Genomic DNA, 15,781 nt, shown 5'->3' on the forward strand with positions numbered 1-15,781 from the left:
TGCGCCTGGTGATTACATATGCCAAACCTGTGACTGCAGTTGTGTATCAAGGATTGGCCTCTTAAGTCACAAAAGATGTTGCAAAGGGAAAAGATTGTCTCACGAGAGGTAAAATGCCATAGAACAACTAAAAAAAAAATTGTTTTTACTCATGAATCAGCTTTTATAATTTATGATAAACTTCTTTAAATTGTATACTTAATCTTTAAAAATAAATTTAATATGTGCCTACTATCTTTTGAAAGTAAATTATACAAGTATACACTTTCACTGTGGTCTCTGACCTCTTTTTGATTTGACTTACCAGTTGTTAATGTGCTATCAACAGTGGTGTTTCCGTTTGACACTTCTACCATTTCCAATATCACAAGTGACAAGTGTTTTTTTTTAAAGAAAAAGGTAGTAGTAGGCATGTAACAAAAAGCAGCACATTATTTATCATGCAAGCAGCAAAAGTTGGTCACATGATCAGCATAGAGAGCATAAAGCAGGTAGGTCAGCATTGGTCACATGTCCCAATATTTGTATTTATCAGCATCATCCAGTCATCAATGTCACCATAGTGACGTCAGAAGCAGGCAAAGCAGAAAATGAATAAAGACAAGAAAATGTTAAAACAAGTTATAGATCTATTCATCAAACCTTTTTTTTTAATACTATAATAGTCATTACTTTTTTATTGACTGGGGGTTACAATTTCACACAATACTTTGAGAATATCTTCCTACTAGTAGTACTAGATCTAGTTCTATTCTCTATTTGTTTTTAACTATGTAAAAAACAAAACAACTATTGCAATGAATTGTATGAAAAATTACTTAGAAACATAATTACAAGCTTACCAGACGCTGTTGAAGAAGATTCACCAGCTGTTAGTAACCATTTATAAAATTGTATCCAGCAGAGCATCAAGAAGTAACAGAGCAGAAAGCAAAATCAAAGGAGCAGCAGCATTGTCATCAGTGAGTCATTCATTGAGCATTAGAGTTTGAAGCAATGGTTGAAATCAAAATAGCAGCAGCATTGTCATCAGAGTTTAAAGCAATGGCAGCAGCAGCAACACATCATCAGGGAAGACAAAAAGCAAACAAAAAAAAAATGCATCAGGGAAAAGTAAAAAGAATTGAATCTTAAAAATGCTTTGTATTGTGTCAAAAGGCTCAAACAGTTCGGTAGTAAACAAGGCGTAAAAATATACAACCGGAAGGCCTTTAAAAAAAACACAAAAGGTACCTACTTGTAACTGTAGTAAAGAACGAAACTTTTAAACAAATCGAGTAAACCCATTTTCACAGTATTTTATATGTTGGCTTATTTTTTTTTATTTTCGTGAAGGGAACATTCTCCAAGTTTGACATAGATCTAAATTCAATCCAGTAGATCAGTAATAGCCAAAGTAAGGCCCACAGGCTGCAGGTCATATCCGGCTATTATGTATATATATATATATATATATAAGTTAAAGATTGAACTCAGCTAGCAATCTCTAGCATGATTGTATACTTCTATCAATTTGTCAGAGACAAAACTTGTGGAAAAAATATTTATTTAAGATTGATATACTTCCTTCAGGGCAAGTAAATAATTGAGGAAAGCAGGGAATTCAATGTCTAGATATGAAGATTTTGTAGTCCCATTAAACTTACCACTTGATGTTGATGCTTCAGCTGTGGTTGAGTCTAGTGTAGTTATCATTCATTGGTAAACGATGATGAAATATTAGTTATTGCATTGAGCAATAGGGAGAGCATTAATATTCAAATGACAGCAGTTGATTTTTTGAAGCATCAAAAGTTTATCAAGCAGCAAAGCAAGCATGGTTGAAGAAAAAAAAGAAGGAATAAACAGTTTCATCAGTTGTTTGTCTGTCAAAAAGATTTCTGTGTAAATTTTTTATTTTATCTTATTAACAATTGATGGTGGTTGAATTTTTCAATTTAGTCATCAATCAAAATGTGTTTCAGCAAGAAATATTTAGAGCAATCAACAGCAGAAGCAAGAAGCAGAGAAAAGTCTAGATTAAACAAAAAGATTTATTTCCGTTACAAAATTGAAACAAGAGTTTATAATAAAAATAATACTAAAAAATAATTCATATCTTTGTAGGAATTTGCATGACATAAAAATCTTACCAATCATTATTGTAGTTGCTGTTGCTGGTTCTAATAAATTTGAAGATGATATGGCATAAGCAAATGCAAGCCAAGGATGAAGCAAGCACAAAGCAAATCATTGTAGCAAAAGTTTGGAACGAATTTTCAAAGAAGAAACATAAGAAGAAAGCAAATGATTTACAAATGAAATAGATTCAATGTATTAAAATGACAAGACACATTAATATTAATCAGTTTGACTGCATATTTCTAATGACTATTTATTGGTAAATAAAACAAAGCAGAAATCAAACTCTTACCAGTTGATGTAGCTACTGCTGCATAGCAAATTTAAGGTGAAGTTGAGAAATTTTGACCAAATATGGGAAGATCATACATTAAGCAGCAACAGAGCGTTAAGCCAATCAATGCACCAGCAGTTTGCAATGAGTTGTCAAAGCAGAAGCATCAACAGAAGGCAAATGATTAAAATAATTAGTTAAAAAACAAAAGGACAAGACATGTCTTATTAACAAACTGACTTAACTATTCCAAAGACTCTTATTGTAAAATATATATATATATATATCAAATTCTTACCAGTGGATGAATCTGCAGCTAATGAGCGAATTTCAGGTGAGAAGATAAGTTTTTAAATGGAACAATGCAGAGATCAAGCATTAAGCAGCAGCAGAACAGTAAGCCAATCATTGCAGCAGCCATAACATCAGCAGAAGTCCAAAATTAGAATAGAAAAAAGAAAAATTGAATGGAATGTATTTATTTATTTTTATGCTAAGACTTTAGGAATTTGGAAATCAAGTAGCATGAAGAAAGGCAATACCATTAGTTCATCAAAGACACTCTGCATTTATAATGCCTTATTTCCAATAGATTTAATGTGTACAAGTAAGTGACATTTAGCACATACCTACACAAAACAAAAAATATACTGGCTATAAAAATAAATAATACTCTATTACTCTATATACTCTGACTATTAAGCCACTTTATTGAGTGAAAGATCAAATAACAAGACTTTTATTTCTGCTTCTGTGACCAGACAAAATTTAGAAATGAAAAAGATAGGCATGAATATAATTGGATTTTAGATGAAATTTTAGAGTCGAGATTGAAAAAAACAACAACATGTTTTTAAGCAGGTTTAACATAGAAGAATAATTTATGCTTGTCGGGATTAAGCAGCTAAAAGAACTATATTATCATTGATACAAATATTTTTTTGCATTGATAAAACACTTATAGTTGATGAAAAAACTGGCCAAGAAAGACTTAAAGTAAGTAAATGTCTCATTTAATTGAATACATATTAATTCCTCCCATTAACCAAACTCACCACTCGATGATGATACTACAGTTGTTGAAGTGGTTGTTGAAGTGGTTGTTGAGTCTGGTGCAGTTGTAATTCAGTTATGAATGGTGATGAAATTAAGTTATTGAGCATTTCAAGGGAAAGCATTAGTAATCGATGTCAGCAGTTGATGTTTCAAGCAGCAAAAAAAATGTCAAGCAGTCAGCAGCAGTAGCAAAGTAAGCATGTTTGAAAAAAAAAAAAGAAATGAAACAATAAGAAACCATGTAACTCTGATCAATTGTTTTTTTCTATCATCCCCAGTGTTGTGTAAGTCAAAACAAATTAATCTTACCACTTGAAACTGTTGGTGCAGCTGTTGCGGTTGTTGATGACTCTTTTTACAGTGATGTTTTGAAATGATTATGACAAGCGTGTGGTGTAAATATAGCAGAAAGAGAGGAATGATCAATCATTGTCAGAAGTTAAGCAGAAACAATTATCAATGTCAGCAGCAGAAGTGAACAAGCATGTTAGGAAAAAAAATTAATGGAAGAAAATGGCAATGCCAAACTATTTTATGAATTTATAAGTAAAATAAAAATATACACAAAATGAAATGAAAATTAAATTCATTTCATTAAATTCATTCATTACGTGAAAGTAATTTTTTTTGTTACGGATATATATTGTTTTGTTTTGCTAAAAATATAATTTTAAAAAAATCATACCACTCAATGATGTAGATGATGAAGCAGTTGAGTTCATTGATGATGACGAAGATGATGATGAAGTAGTTATGTCTGTTACAGCACAGCAAAACAGCAGAAGTAAAACAGCAGAAGTAAATATAAGCAGACGTAAATATAAGCAGTGACAGCAATAAATTTATTAAAAAATTTTAAGAATAAAAAATGGCCAGCCAAAAAAATATAGATACAGAAATGAAATCATCAGCAGATGCAATGAGCACAGTGGAAAAAATTTAACACACTAATATTTTAACCAGCCAATTTTTGTGTATTTATGTTCTTGTTGTGTGTTGTAAACTGATCTGTTCTTATGTGACAAAATGTCTTGGTGTCCAGGTCAGCTTGTGTGTGTGTGTGTGTGTGTACTGTGTTATCGTGAACTGTTTTGTCATTCTTGTTCCATAAAGCCTAGGATCAAGACATGTCTTCTTGTAGTGTTTCATTAGGTTACAACACAAATTTTGAATGATCTAACAATATTATTTAATATGAGAAAAAATATTATTTTTGTAGGAAATTACTGGATCAAAATCTTACCAATTAGTGTTGTGGTTGTTGGTTCTAATCCAGTAGAATTTGATTTGGTTTTAGTGCATGGAGGCCATGGATAAAGCAAGCATAAAGTGAATCATTGTAACAGCAGTTAGCAATGAGTTTTCAAAGCAGAAATATCAGAAGAAAGCAATGATTTACATAATTAGTTTCCAAATGAAAATGACACAATCGTTCACATTAGTAAGCTGTCAAATATTAATAATTCTAATGACTAGAGTAGGTAAATAGACAAAACACCAATAAAACTCTTACCAGTTGATGTTTCTGCAGCTGTTTAGCAAATTTCAGATGAAGTTGATAAATTGTTATCATATGTAGCAATGCATTAAGCATCAGCAAAACATTAATCAAATTCACACAGCAGCAACATCAGCAAAAGTTGATGTAACCAGCCATCAAAAAGCAAATTAAATAAAAATATGAATTAGCTTTAAAATGACAATAATAAGACATGTTTTTACTACACAGCTGACTTGTATGAATATTTCCAATGATTAAAATTGATGAATAAGAAAAAATTCAACAAAAAAATCTTACCAGTTGATACAGCTGCAGATGTTTAGTTAATTTCAGATGTAAAGTTGATTTTAATGACCATCATTAAGCAGCCACAGAGCATTAAGCCAATCAATGCAGCAGCAGCAATGTCAGTAGATGATGATGTGACCAGCAGACAAGTATGAAGCAAATGCAGAGTTGTCAAAAAATTAGAATAGGAAAAAGAAAAATTGAATGGAATGTATTTATTTATTTTTATGCTAAGACTTTAGGAATTTGGAAATCAAGTAGCATGAAGAAAGGCAATACCATTAGTTCATCAAAGACACTCTGCATTTATAATGCCTTATTTCCAATAGATTTAATGTGTACAAGTAAGTGACATTTAGCACATACATACACAAAACAAAAAATAAGTATTTTCATTAAATTTATTTTCATGCATACAACTTAAAGAAATGTGTGAATTAAGTAGCATTATGCAGGGCAGAGTTATTAAAACATGAAAACATTTTTTTACATGTCAGTCTTTGTTGATAGCATAAAGAAGACCAAACAGAATCTTTGTTATCACTATAAAATGTTTCTTGTATTTATAAAAAAAAAAAAGATTACATTTTGATAAAATGTATTTAAAAGTCCTTTTATACTAAATCTATATACCTTGTCCCTTACTCAAACTTACCACTGGATGATGATGCTACAGTTGTTGTAGTGGTTGTTGAGTCTAGTGCAATCATAGTTTATAAATGATGATGAATTGTTAGTTATTGCATTAAGCATTTCAGGGCAGCACATTAACAATCAATGTCAACAGTTGATGTTCAAAGCAGCAAAAGTTTGTCAAGCAGTAAGAAACAGAATTGAAAAAATAGCAAGTTTGAAAAAGAAATGAAACAATAAAAAAATTGTAATTCTGGTCCATTCTCTACCATAAAAGGTTAGAAAAAAATTAATTAATCTTACCACTTGAAGCTGCTACAGCAGATGTTGCAGTTGATGAGTCTTTTTTTTTATTAGAATTTATTTTTATTTAAATGATGATTAAATGCAGATTGTTTCAACATGATTAAAAGAGAGTAGTGATCAATCAGCAGATGATGTTTCAAAAAGCAAACAATTATGGAAGCAGTCAGCAGAAGTCAACAAGCATGTTAGAAAAAAAAATTGATGAAATGAAACGGAATTGATTTATATTTCATGAATTTTTAGTATAAACAAATAAAAAACAATTAAAAATGAAAAACCAATTTATTTTTCTAAAATAGATAACTTTTAAATCTTACCAACTGATGAGGATGATATTGATGAGGTAGTTGATTCACTGGATGATGATGTTGAAGTGGTTGTTAATTCACTGGCTGATGATGATGTTAATTCACTAGATGATGTTGTTGTTGTTAATGGGATAGTTGTGTCTATTACAGGCCATTATGATTAGCAATGAAGCAATCGAAGATCACGTGACATTGAGCAAAATGAGTGCAATGAATTCAGTATTAGCATTTAGTCATCAGTCAAAAATTGTGGCCAGGAAATATTTTTTAGAGCAATCAACAGCACAATCAAGCAGCATAGAAATAAAAATATTAAACACTAATATTCGTTTAGCCAGCAAATTTTGCAAAGATCTTATAATATCTTTAAACTTAAAGAAAAAAAAGGTTCATATATTGGTTTAATATTCCAATTGAAAATCTTACCACTAGTTTGTGCAGAAGAAGCTGTAGTGGTTGCTGGTTCTAATAGAGCATAAGTTTATGCAGGTCATGGATCAAGCAAGAACAAAGCAGATCAATGTAGCAGCAGCAATGAATTGTCCAAGCAGAAACATCAGCAGAGAAAGCAAATGATTTACAAAACGATTTAGTTTACAAATAAGAATGTTATTTTAGCCAGCTGCATTAATATTTCCGATGACTAAAATTAATAAATAAGACAAAATGCCAATCAAACTCTTACCAGTTGATGCAGCTGAAGCTATTTAGCAAATTTCAGGTGAAGGTGGTTTGTGTCAAATGGAGCAATGTACAATTCACACATTAAGCAGTCACAGAGCATAAGCAGCAATGGGTTGTCAAAGCAGAAACATCAGCAGAAATCAAAGGATTTAAGTTTAACAATTAATTAGTTAAAAACAGAATGAAAAGACATGTTTATTTTAGCCAATGATTACAATTGGTGAATGAAACTAAATACCAATCAATATCTTACCAGATGTTGTAGCAGCATCTATTGAGCCAATTTCAGGTGAAGCAATATAAATTGTGACCAATTCACAGATAATGCATTAAGCAGCAGCAGAGCATTTTAAGCAATTCAATTGCAGCAGCAACAATGTCAGAAGTAGATGATTTAACCAGTCAAATGTGGGAAGAGGATAAAATAGAAAAAAAAAGAAACAATTTTAAATTGAATGTATTAATTTATTTTCCACGCTCCACCAAATAAATAATACACAAAGATTTCTTTGAGAATTTGAAAATCAATTGGTTAAAAATGCTACAAATCTGTCTGTAATCATTAAACTAAACTTGTATTATATTTGTAGCAGAGCAGAATAGATATTTAGTTTAATCACAATCACAAAAGAAAAAGATACAAGCAATTTAAAAAAATGACTTAAACTGGACTTGATGAAAACTTTAATTCATTCGACTAATAACACAGAAAGAAAGCATTATTTTTTACAATCTTCATGTCACTTCTTAATCTGAGGTGCTACAAAAATTAAGATCATGTCATATCTTAATTGATGTATTCTATATAGATTATTCATGATGGAAAAATGCAAGTGATTTTTACTTCAAAGTGAATACTAACATTTTTAGGGATAATTTTTTTTGACCAGATCAATTAAGGAAAAAACGTTGAGATTTAAAGGTAGGCAAGGATATAGTTTAGCAAAGGTATTTTACATATCAGTCTTGGTTTCCTGACATCTCATCATACAAGACATTTTATCATTGCAACATTTCATCACCATAACATTTCATCATTGCATAAAGTGTATTTTGCAAACATAAGTACATGTAGATGTAATGAAGTAATTAACATAGTGAGCAAGTTAACCCTAACCCTAAACTTAATCATAACCCTAAATGATGAATTGCTATAATGATGAAATGTTGCAATGATGAAATGTCTCATATGATGAGGTGTCTGGTCACCATATAGATTATTCATGATGGAAAAACGCTAGCGATTTTTACTTAAAAGTGAATACTAACATTTTTAGGGATGATTTTTACGACCAGAACAATTAAGGAAAAAATTTGAGATTTTAGGGGAGGCAAGGATATAGTTTAGCAAAGGTATCTTACATATCAGACTTTGTTGCTAGCATAAAGCAGCATAAACAGCATCTTTGTTATCATTATAAAAAGTTTCTTGTATTTATAAAAAAAAAAGGTTACATTTTGATAAAATGTATTTAAAAGTCCTTTTATACTAAATCTATATACCTTGTCCCTTACTCAAACTTACCACTGGATGATGATGCTACAGTTGTTGTAGTGGTTGTTGAGTCTAGTGCAATCATAGTTTATAAAGGATGATGAATTGTTAGTTATTGCATTAAGCATTTCAGGGCAGCACATTAACAATCAATGTCAACAGTTGATGTTCAAAGCAGCAAAAGTTTGTCAAGCAGTCAGAAACAAAAGTAAAAAAAAAAAAGCAAGTTTGAAAAAGAAATGAAACAATGAAAAAAACTGTAATTCTGATCCAATCTCTATCATAAAGGAGTGCTGTGTAAATGTTAAAAAATTAATCTTACCACTTGAAGCTGCTACAGCAGATGTTGCATTTGTTGAGTCTTTTTTTTATTAGAATTTATTTTTATTTAAATGATGATTAAATGCAGATTGTTTCAACATTGATTATAAGAGAGAAGTGATGAATCGGCAGATGATGTTTCAAAAAGCAAACAATTATGGAAGCAGTCAGCAGAAGTCAACAAGCATGTTAGAAAAAAAATAGATGAAAGAAAATGGAATTGATTTATAATTCATGAATTTTAAGTATAAACAAAAATAAAAAACAATTAAAAATGAAAAAACAACTTATTTTTGTAAAATAGATAACTTTTTAATCTTACTGACTGATGAGGATGATATTGATGAGGTAGTTGATTCACTGGATGATGATTTTGATGTGGTTGTTAATTCACTGGCTGATGATGATGTTAATTCACTAGATGATGTAGTTGTTAATGGGATAGTTGTGTCTATTACAGGCCGTTATGATTAGCAATGAAGCAATTGAAGATCACGTGACATTGAGCAAAATGAGTGCAATGAATTTAGTATTAGCGTGTTGTCATCAGTCAAAAATTGTGGCCAGGAATTATTTTTATAGTGATCAACAGCACAATCAAGCAGCATAAAAATAAAAATATTTAACACATATATTAGTTTAGCCAGCAAATTTTGAAAAAATCTAATAATACCACGAACTGTAAAAAAAAAAATTTTGCTTAAAAGATTTCTATTGAAAATCTTACCACTTGATTGTGCAGAAGCTGTAGTGGTTGCTGGTTCTAACAGAGCATAAGTATATGCAGGTCATGGGTCAAGCAAGCACCAAGCGAATCAATGTAGCAGCAGCAATGAGTTGTCAAAGCAGAAACATCAGCAGAGAAAGCAAATGATTTTAAAAATTAATTAGTTCCAAAATAAGAATGAAAAGACATATATAATATAGTCAGATGACTTAAACGTAGTATATTCAATGACCAAAATATGTGAATGATGAAACGCTTACCAGTAGATGTATCAGCAGCTGTTCAGTGAATTTCAGGTGATGATAATTTGTGACGGAATGTGGCAATGCACAGATCAAGCAGCAATCAGCAACAGAGCATTAAGCAAATCAATGCAGCAGCAACAGTGTCAAAAAAAGATGATGTGACCAGTCAGCAGAAAGCAAATGAATTAAAAAATGAATTAGTTTCATCACATATTTCTACTACACAGCTGACTTATACAAATAATATAGTCATCACATGTATCTACTACACAGCTGACTTATATATATCAACAATTGGGCAATCACATGTTTCTACTACACAGCTGACTTATACAAATATTTTCAATGACTAAAAGTGGTGAATAAAGAAAAATTAGTTGTTTTTTTAAATCAAAATCTTTTTCTTAGCAATTATTTAACTTTCTAAATTTTTGTTTTATTTATTAAAAGTAAAAGTAAAGTACCCCTTTCAGACCTTGTAATCTATAGGGCAGATGATGTTAAGGTCATCTGTTTCTTTGGCCAATGGTTAACAGGCAGGGTGTCATGTGGCCAGCACAATGACTTACCACCTTTACTTTCCCCAACTAAAGTCAGGTATCCATTTGAAATGGGTGGACTCGGGCACCCTAAAAAATCCCAAAATTAAGAATCCCAGTGTTCATCGAGATTCAAACCCAGGATTCCAGGTTCAGAAGCCAAGCTTAACCACTCAGACACCGCGCCCCCATTTTATTTATTAACTGCAGATAAAAATCTTGCAAGAATGTTTTTATTGTGTAAATTATGTTAGTCTTGACCCATTCATCAAACTTACCACTTGATATTGATGCTACAGTTGTTGTAGTGGTTGTTGATTCTAGTTAGTTATGATTTATTCATAAAAGATGAAATGCAATTATTGCGTTGAGCAATTCAAGGGAGAGCATTAAACAAAGAATGACAGCATTGATGATTCAAGCAGCAAATGTTTGTCAAGCAGTCAGCAGCAAAAGCAAAGCATGAAAGATTCAAAACATGTAAATGTGATCAATTCTTTATCTATCAAAGAGACTGCTATGTAAGTGTAAAGTAATTTATTTAACACGTAGGACTGTTGCTGCAGATGTAGTTGTGGAATATTTTACAAAAAAAATGTTTTAATGAAGTGTAATAGTGAGTAGTAAAGATGTAAGATTAGATAAGATAAGATTAGATAAGATAAGATAATTTTATTGGCCCAAACAAATGGGAATTCAGTTTGACTACAAATGTCATCTTAATATATAGAATAAAAAAGAAAGCAATGATCCATAATTGTAAAGCTCATGAAACCAAAAGCATAGATAAGTTCCCCCTTTTAAATCTTGTGATCTATAAAGCATATGATGTAAAAATCATGTTTCTACTGCCCATGGTTAATGAGGGTATCATGTGGCTAGCACAAAGACCAACTGCCTTAACTTTCCACAGCTTGTCAAATGTCAGGTACCCATTAGATATTAGATATGGGTGGACTCTGTGGCACCCTAAAGATTCCTAATTCAAAATCCCAGTCTTCACTGAGATTCAAATCCATGGATTTGTAGGCCAAGTGCTTAGCCACAGTGCCTCCTAAACAAAAAGTGCAGCCAACTACTATGAACCAATATGAGAAGTAATCAAATGCGTAAAAAAAAAAAATGAATGTAAGAAAATGGCAATGACAAAATGTCTAAAGACAAGAGTTTATATAAAAAATGAATGTCATAAAAAAGAAGCCAATGCAATATCAGTTTATCTTACCACTTGATGATGAGGGTGTAGTTGTTAAAATAGTAGTTGAATCACTTGAAGATGATGAAGATGATGATAATGTAGATGTTGAAAAACTAGTTGAGTCTTAGAGTCCATAATAAGCAATGATGCATTTCAAGATGTGCAAGCATAGCATGCAGCAGAATGAGAGCAATGGATTCAATATCAACAATTTGGTTAAATCTCTCAATTACAGCCAGCAATAAATAATTTAAGCAATCAGCCACACTCAAGCAGCATAGAAAAAAATAGCAGACTGTATACTATAATTCTTAATAATTCTACACTATTACATGCAATGTTTGAGTGAAACTAGCATGAGTATATATTATCTTTATAATATTTTGTGATGTGTTATGCGCAAATCTTTACATGAATTTTTTCCTCAAGGATAATAAAGATATTATTATTGTTAGAAATAAACAAGTATTCATTCTCTGGTGCTACCAGGGTCAAATTTTGTTCAAGAGAAACAAAATTCATTGTAGTCCCAAATCAGTTTCCACTGAGGAATTTCCTAGTGATGTGGCAAGTCTACAGCAGTAGACAGGCAACGAGAATGTTCCTAGGAAAGTTAAGGGACTTGAAGGTACCTGTGAGGTCAGTTTTTATTATCTCCCTCGGTTGATATAATAATGAGGTATATTGTTATTTTGGATAACTTCCATAACTGCTTAATCTCCAAGCCAAGGTTCACATATTTTCATTGTTTTTCCAATTCAGTTTTTTTTTTATTATGAGACAGTGATAGAGCGATTCAATAATGGTAGCAGTTTTTTTCTTTTTTATCAATGAAAAGCATATCAAGGGTATTAAAATCTACCATTTTGTTGGTCAAAATTATTATTAGTAGTAGTAGTAGTATTATGTTGGATATGAAATGAAACACATGTGAAAATCTTACCAGTCGTTGTTGGCAAAGAAGTTGTTTCCACAGAAGTTGTTGTTGTGGTTGATTGGACTAATGCAGTTAAATTTAACATTGACATTTTTAATTTTATGCGAGTCATTCATCAAGCAGAATTAAGCAGATCAATGTAGCAGCAGTTTGCAATGGTGTGGTGAAGCAGAGAAATCAGCAGAAAGCAAAAAATCCAAAAATAAAAAGTTGGTTAAAGATTTGAAAAAAGCAGCATCAATAGAGAGTACAAAATAGGGATGTGGGGTCCTGGGCAAAGCCTAAAGCAATATCTTACTACAGATATACTTTGTTTAAAATTTGGGGCAATAAACAGGTGTCATTTAAAAACCATCTTTTCATCTGTGATTGTTAAATTATATAAGCGATGGCATGAAATTAGGCAGGCTAAATGTTTAAACCAGTACAATAAAAATTGCAGAATTTTAAAAAAACTCTACATTTAGCCTAGCTATAAGAGAGGAGTGATGTTCCTTGTTTTGTTTTTTTAAACAGAATTTTTTTGTTTTGGGATTTAAGACTTTTCCCTTACATTTTTTAGATTGAAAAGTACAGATTTTCTAGACATTTTTTCAGTCTATAATTAATCTAATAAAATTTCAGACTTTCCACACATGAGTTAAAATGAGTGATCAGAGCAAGGTCATTTGAATGTTTAATTAGATTTTATTTAATTTGTATACATTTAAATGATTAGCATGATTAGGAAAAAAAAAACAAATGTTCCTTTCCAATACTCTTAAAAAAAAGAAGCTCCCCAAGAGAACTGTAATTGTTTTAGTTGTGAGGAATAAAAGGGAGATCACTGTGCAGTGCTTTATTTGTTGCTGTAGCATCAGAAGAGTTTCAAGCAATCAGCTCAGCAGCACCATAAGCCCAGTAGCAATTCAATTCGCAAAGAATTATAAGCAAAAGTTGATCCAGCACAGAAAAAAAAAAAGCCAATTAAATAATTTATGAAATAATCTGTTTAATCTGTCAGTTTATTTTCATTTTAAAAACTTAAAAAAAAAAAGCTAAAAATGAAAACACATTCAGGCTTTTTGAAATGCTCAAAGAACAAACGCAATAGAATCTACACAAGAATAACATCTATTTGATCTAAATCTTACCAGTTGTTGTAGAGTCTGCAGATCCAATGTCAGTTGAAGATGAGAGTGGACAGGTGCAGGATGAACACAAGTAAAATCCATACAGGCACAGTTTTATCAGCAGAGTTCACGTAAGCAATGGCAGCAATAGCAGCAGAGGTTAAATAGAAAATGGGGAAGAAAAAGATATGAAACAATTTTTAATAAAAGGTTGGAGAACTAAACATAATTGAAAAACAATGTCACCAATAATAATATAAATAAGTTTATAATGAGACTGCATAAGCAAGATAAAGATATAAAAATACAATATGCAGAACTGTCCAAGACATCTTTATTTTTATTCAAAAGTGTCCTTTATAAGCACTCATTGCAGAGTCTGATCAAATTCTTACCAGTTGTTGTGAGCTCTGCAGTTGTAGTTGAAGCTAAATCAGCTGATATGTTGATTTATTTTTGGTTCAAGCATTGGGACATAAAGCAATCAATTCAGCAGCAGCATAAAACCAGCAGTATTCAAGCGGGCGAGCAAAGTATAGCAAGCAAGGGAGTATAAGCATAAAGTCAGTAAAAGGCAAAAAAATATACATTTATTTTGTTTATGAAAATAATAAAGAGAAATTTAAAGCAGAGTATACAAGAAAGAACATTCTACAAACAATAGACTAAGACTTAAGACCAAAATATTAAATATACTAGAGATGTCTTTAGTTTGATTTGTATGTGTAGTAACTATTGCTCCAAATCTTACCGCTTGATGTTGATTCTGATGATGTGGGTAGAGTTGTAGTGTCTGTTACAGTAGCAAAGTTGATAGCATGTAATCCAGTTAAAATGAAGCAGCATAATTAAGCAGCAGAAGGGAGCATTGAAGCAATCAATGAAGCCAGAGCATATTGTCAGCAGTCGTATAAAGCAGAATCAAGTGTAAGAAGAAAAGAAAATGATGTTTCATAGTGTATTCTAATGACAACAACAACAAAATAATAATAAAATACAAACTAAGCAGGGCAGAGAACAAAAAAAACAGCAATCTCTTTTTTTCTTAAATTACTATTAATTTATTAGTTTAATCAATATACCTACAATAAACCAACACCATTGATAGACAAAAAAGAGCTTAGTTGCCATATTGATATTGACAGTATTGCATGAGATATCATTTTAAACAAAAGTATGTTTAAAAAACAATAATTGTGCCTTTCCAAATATGTATGGCTTGGGTATTCTTTGATGCAATTCGACCACTCCACATTGTTTAGAGTAAAGAAGAAAAGAATTACAATCACAGAAAAGGTCAAGAAATGTATGCGTTAGAAGATTGATAAGTGGTTTATGTAGATATGTGAGATTCTGTCAATTCTGAATTTGCTGTTTTGAGAATTACCGGTATCTTTGGGTAAAATTCTTAAGCTAAATTTATTTTTTTTTGTCTTCTAAAAAATTGGTCTATAAAATCATGGACAATTGGCAAAAGGTCCTGGGTACACATATGTGATGTACAAATATTACCACACCTAAGATAGATGTAATCATTGTTTGTGTATGGAATGCTTAAATGCTCCTCTCTTTATCTTTGACTAGTTATTCTTATGATCTCAAATGTGTGTACCTAATTCTTTGTCAGAGTTTAATAGTTGTCCCTGTTAGATGCCAGTAGTTTTTCACTTAGACTTTAAAAAAAATTATGTTTGTCATTTTTTTCAGCTAATTCATACACAAAAATCTTACCAGTTCCAGCAGGCCCTGTAGTTGATGTTGAATCTGTGACAGCATTAAGTTGATGCATTGAAAACACAGTTGAAAGTGAAAGAGTATTATAGAATCAATTAGGCAGCAGCATTGTTTCATTCATGCAACATAAAGAAGCCATTTCAATAGCAGCAAAATCCGTAGAGCCAAAGATTCAATGATGAAAAAAAAAAGGAAAACAATTTCATTCATTTAAGCAAGCAAAAAAGATCTATTAAACCTATATGTTTTTGTATATTTTTTTAAAGTCCATGTTTAAACAAAAATTAAGTATATTATTTAAA

General features: G+C 31.1%; 1 protein-coding gene across 50 annotated transcripts in view; it reads right to left on the reverse strand.

Moving 5' to 3' along the window:
- Positions 1-15,781, reverse strand: part of LOC106055044 (mucin-4-like) — a 104,219-nt gene that overhangs the window by 69,130 nt on the left and 19,308 nt on the right. For 4 of the 50 annotated variants that reach the window (XM_056004824.1, XM_056004816.1, XM_056004809.1 and 1 more), the window contains one exon: positions 13,767-13,781. In XM_056004824.1, the coding sequence (XP_055860799.1) occupies positions 13,767-13,781 (15 nt within the window). Of the gene's footprint in view, positions 1-304; positions 350-842; positions 870-1,646; positions 1,680-2,132; positions 2,163-2,413; positions 2,432-2,693; positions 2,712-3,450; positions 3,505-3,760; positions 3,803-4,136; positions 4,189-4,694; positions 4,719-4,964; positions 4,983-5,249; positions 5,267-5,895; positions 5,938-6,176; positions 6,216-6,496; positions 6,629-6,913; positions 6,953-7,172; positions 7,191-7,424; positions 7,443-8,696; positions 8,739-8,988; positions 9,028-9,309; positions 9,439-9,714; positions 9,751-9,974; positions 9,993-10,776; positions 10,819-11,723; positions 11,820-12,639; positions 12,697-13,766; positions 13,782-14,140; positions 14,183-14,496; positions 14,539-15,476; positions 15,510-15,781 lie in introns of those variants that run through there. The other 46 variants (XM_056004801.1, XM_056004800.1, XM_056004798.1 and 43 more) reach the window with 35 other exon arrangements.

The sequence above is a fragment of the Biomphalaria glabrata genome, chromosome 11 (genome assembly GCF_947242115.1).
Source record: "Biomphalaria glabrata chromosome 11, xgBioGlab47.1, whole genome shotgun sequence".
NCBI lineage: Eukaryota > Metazoa > Mollusca > Gastropoda > Planorbidae > Biomphalaria > Biomphalaria glabrata.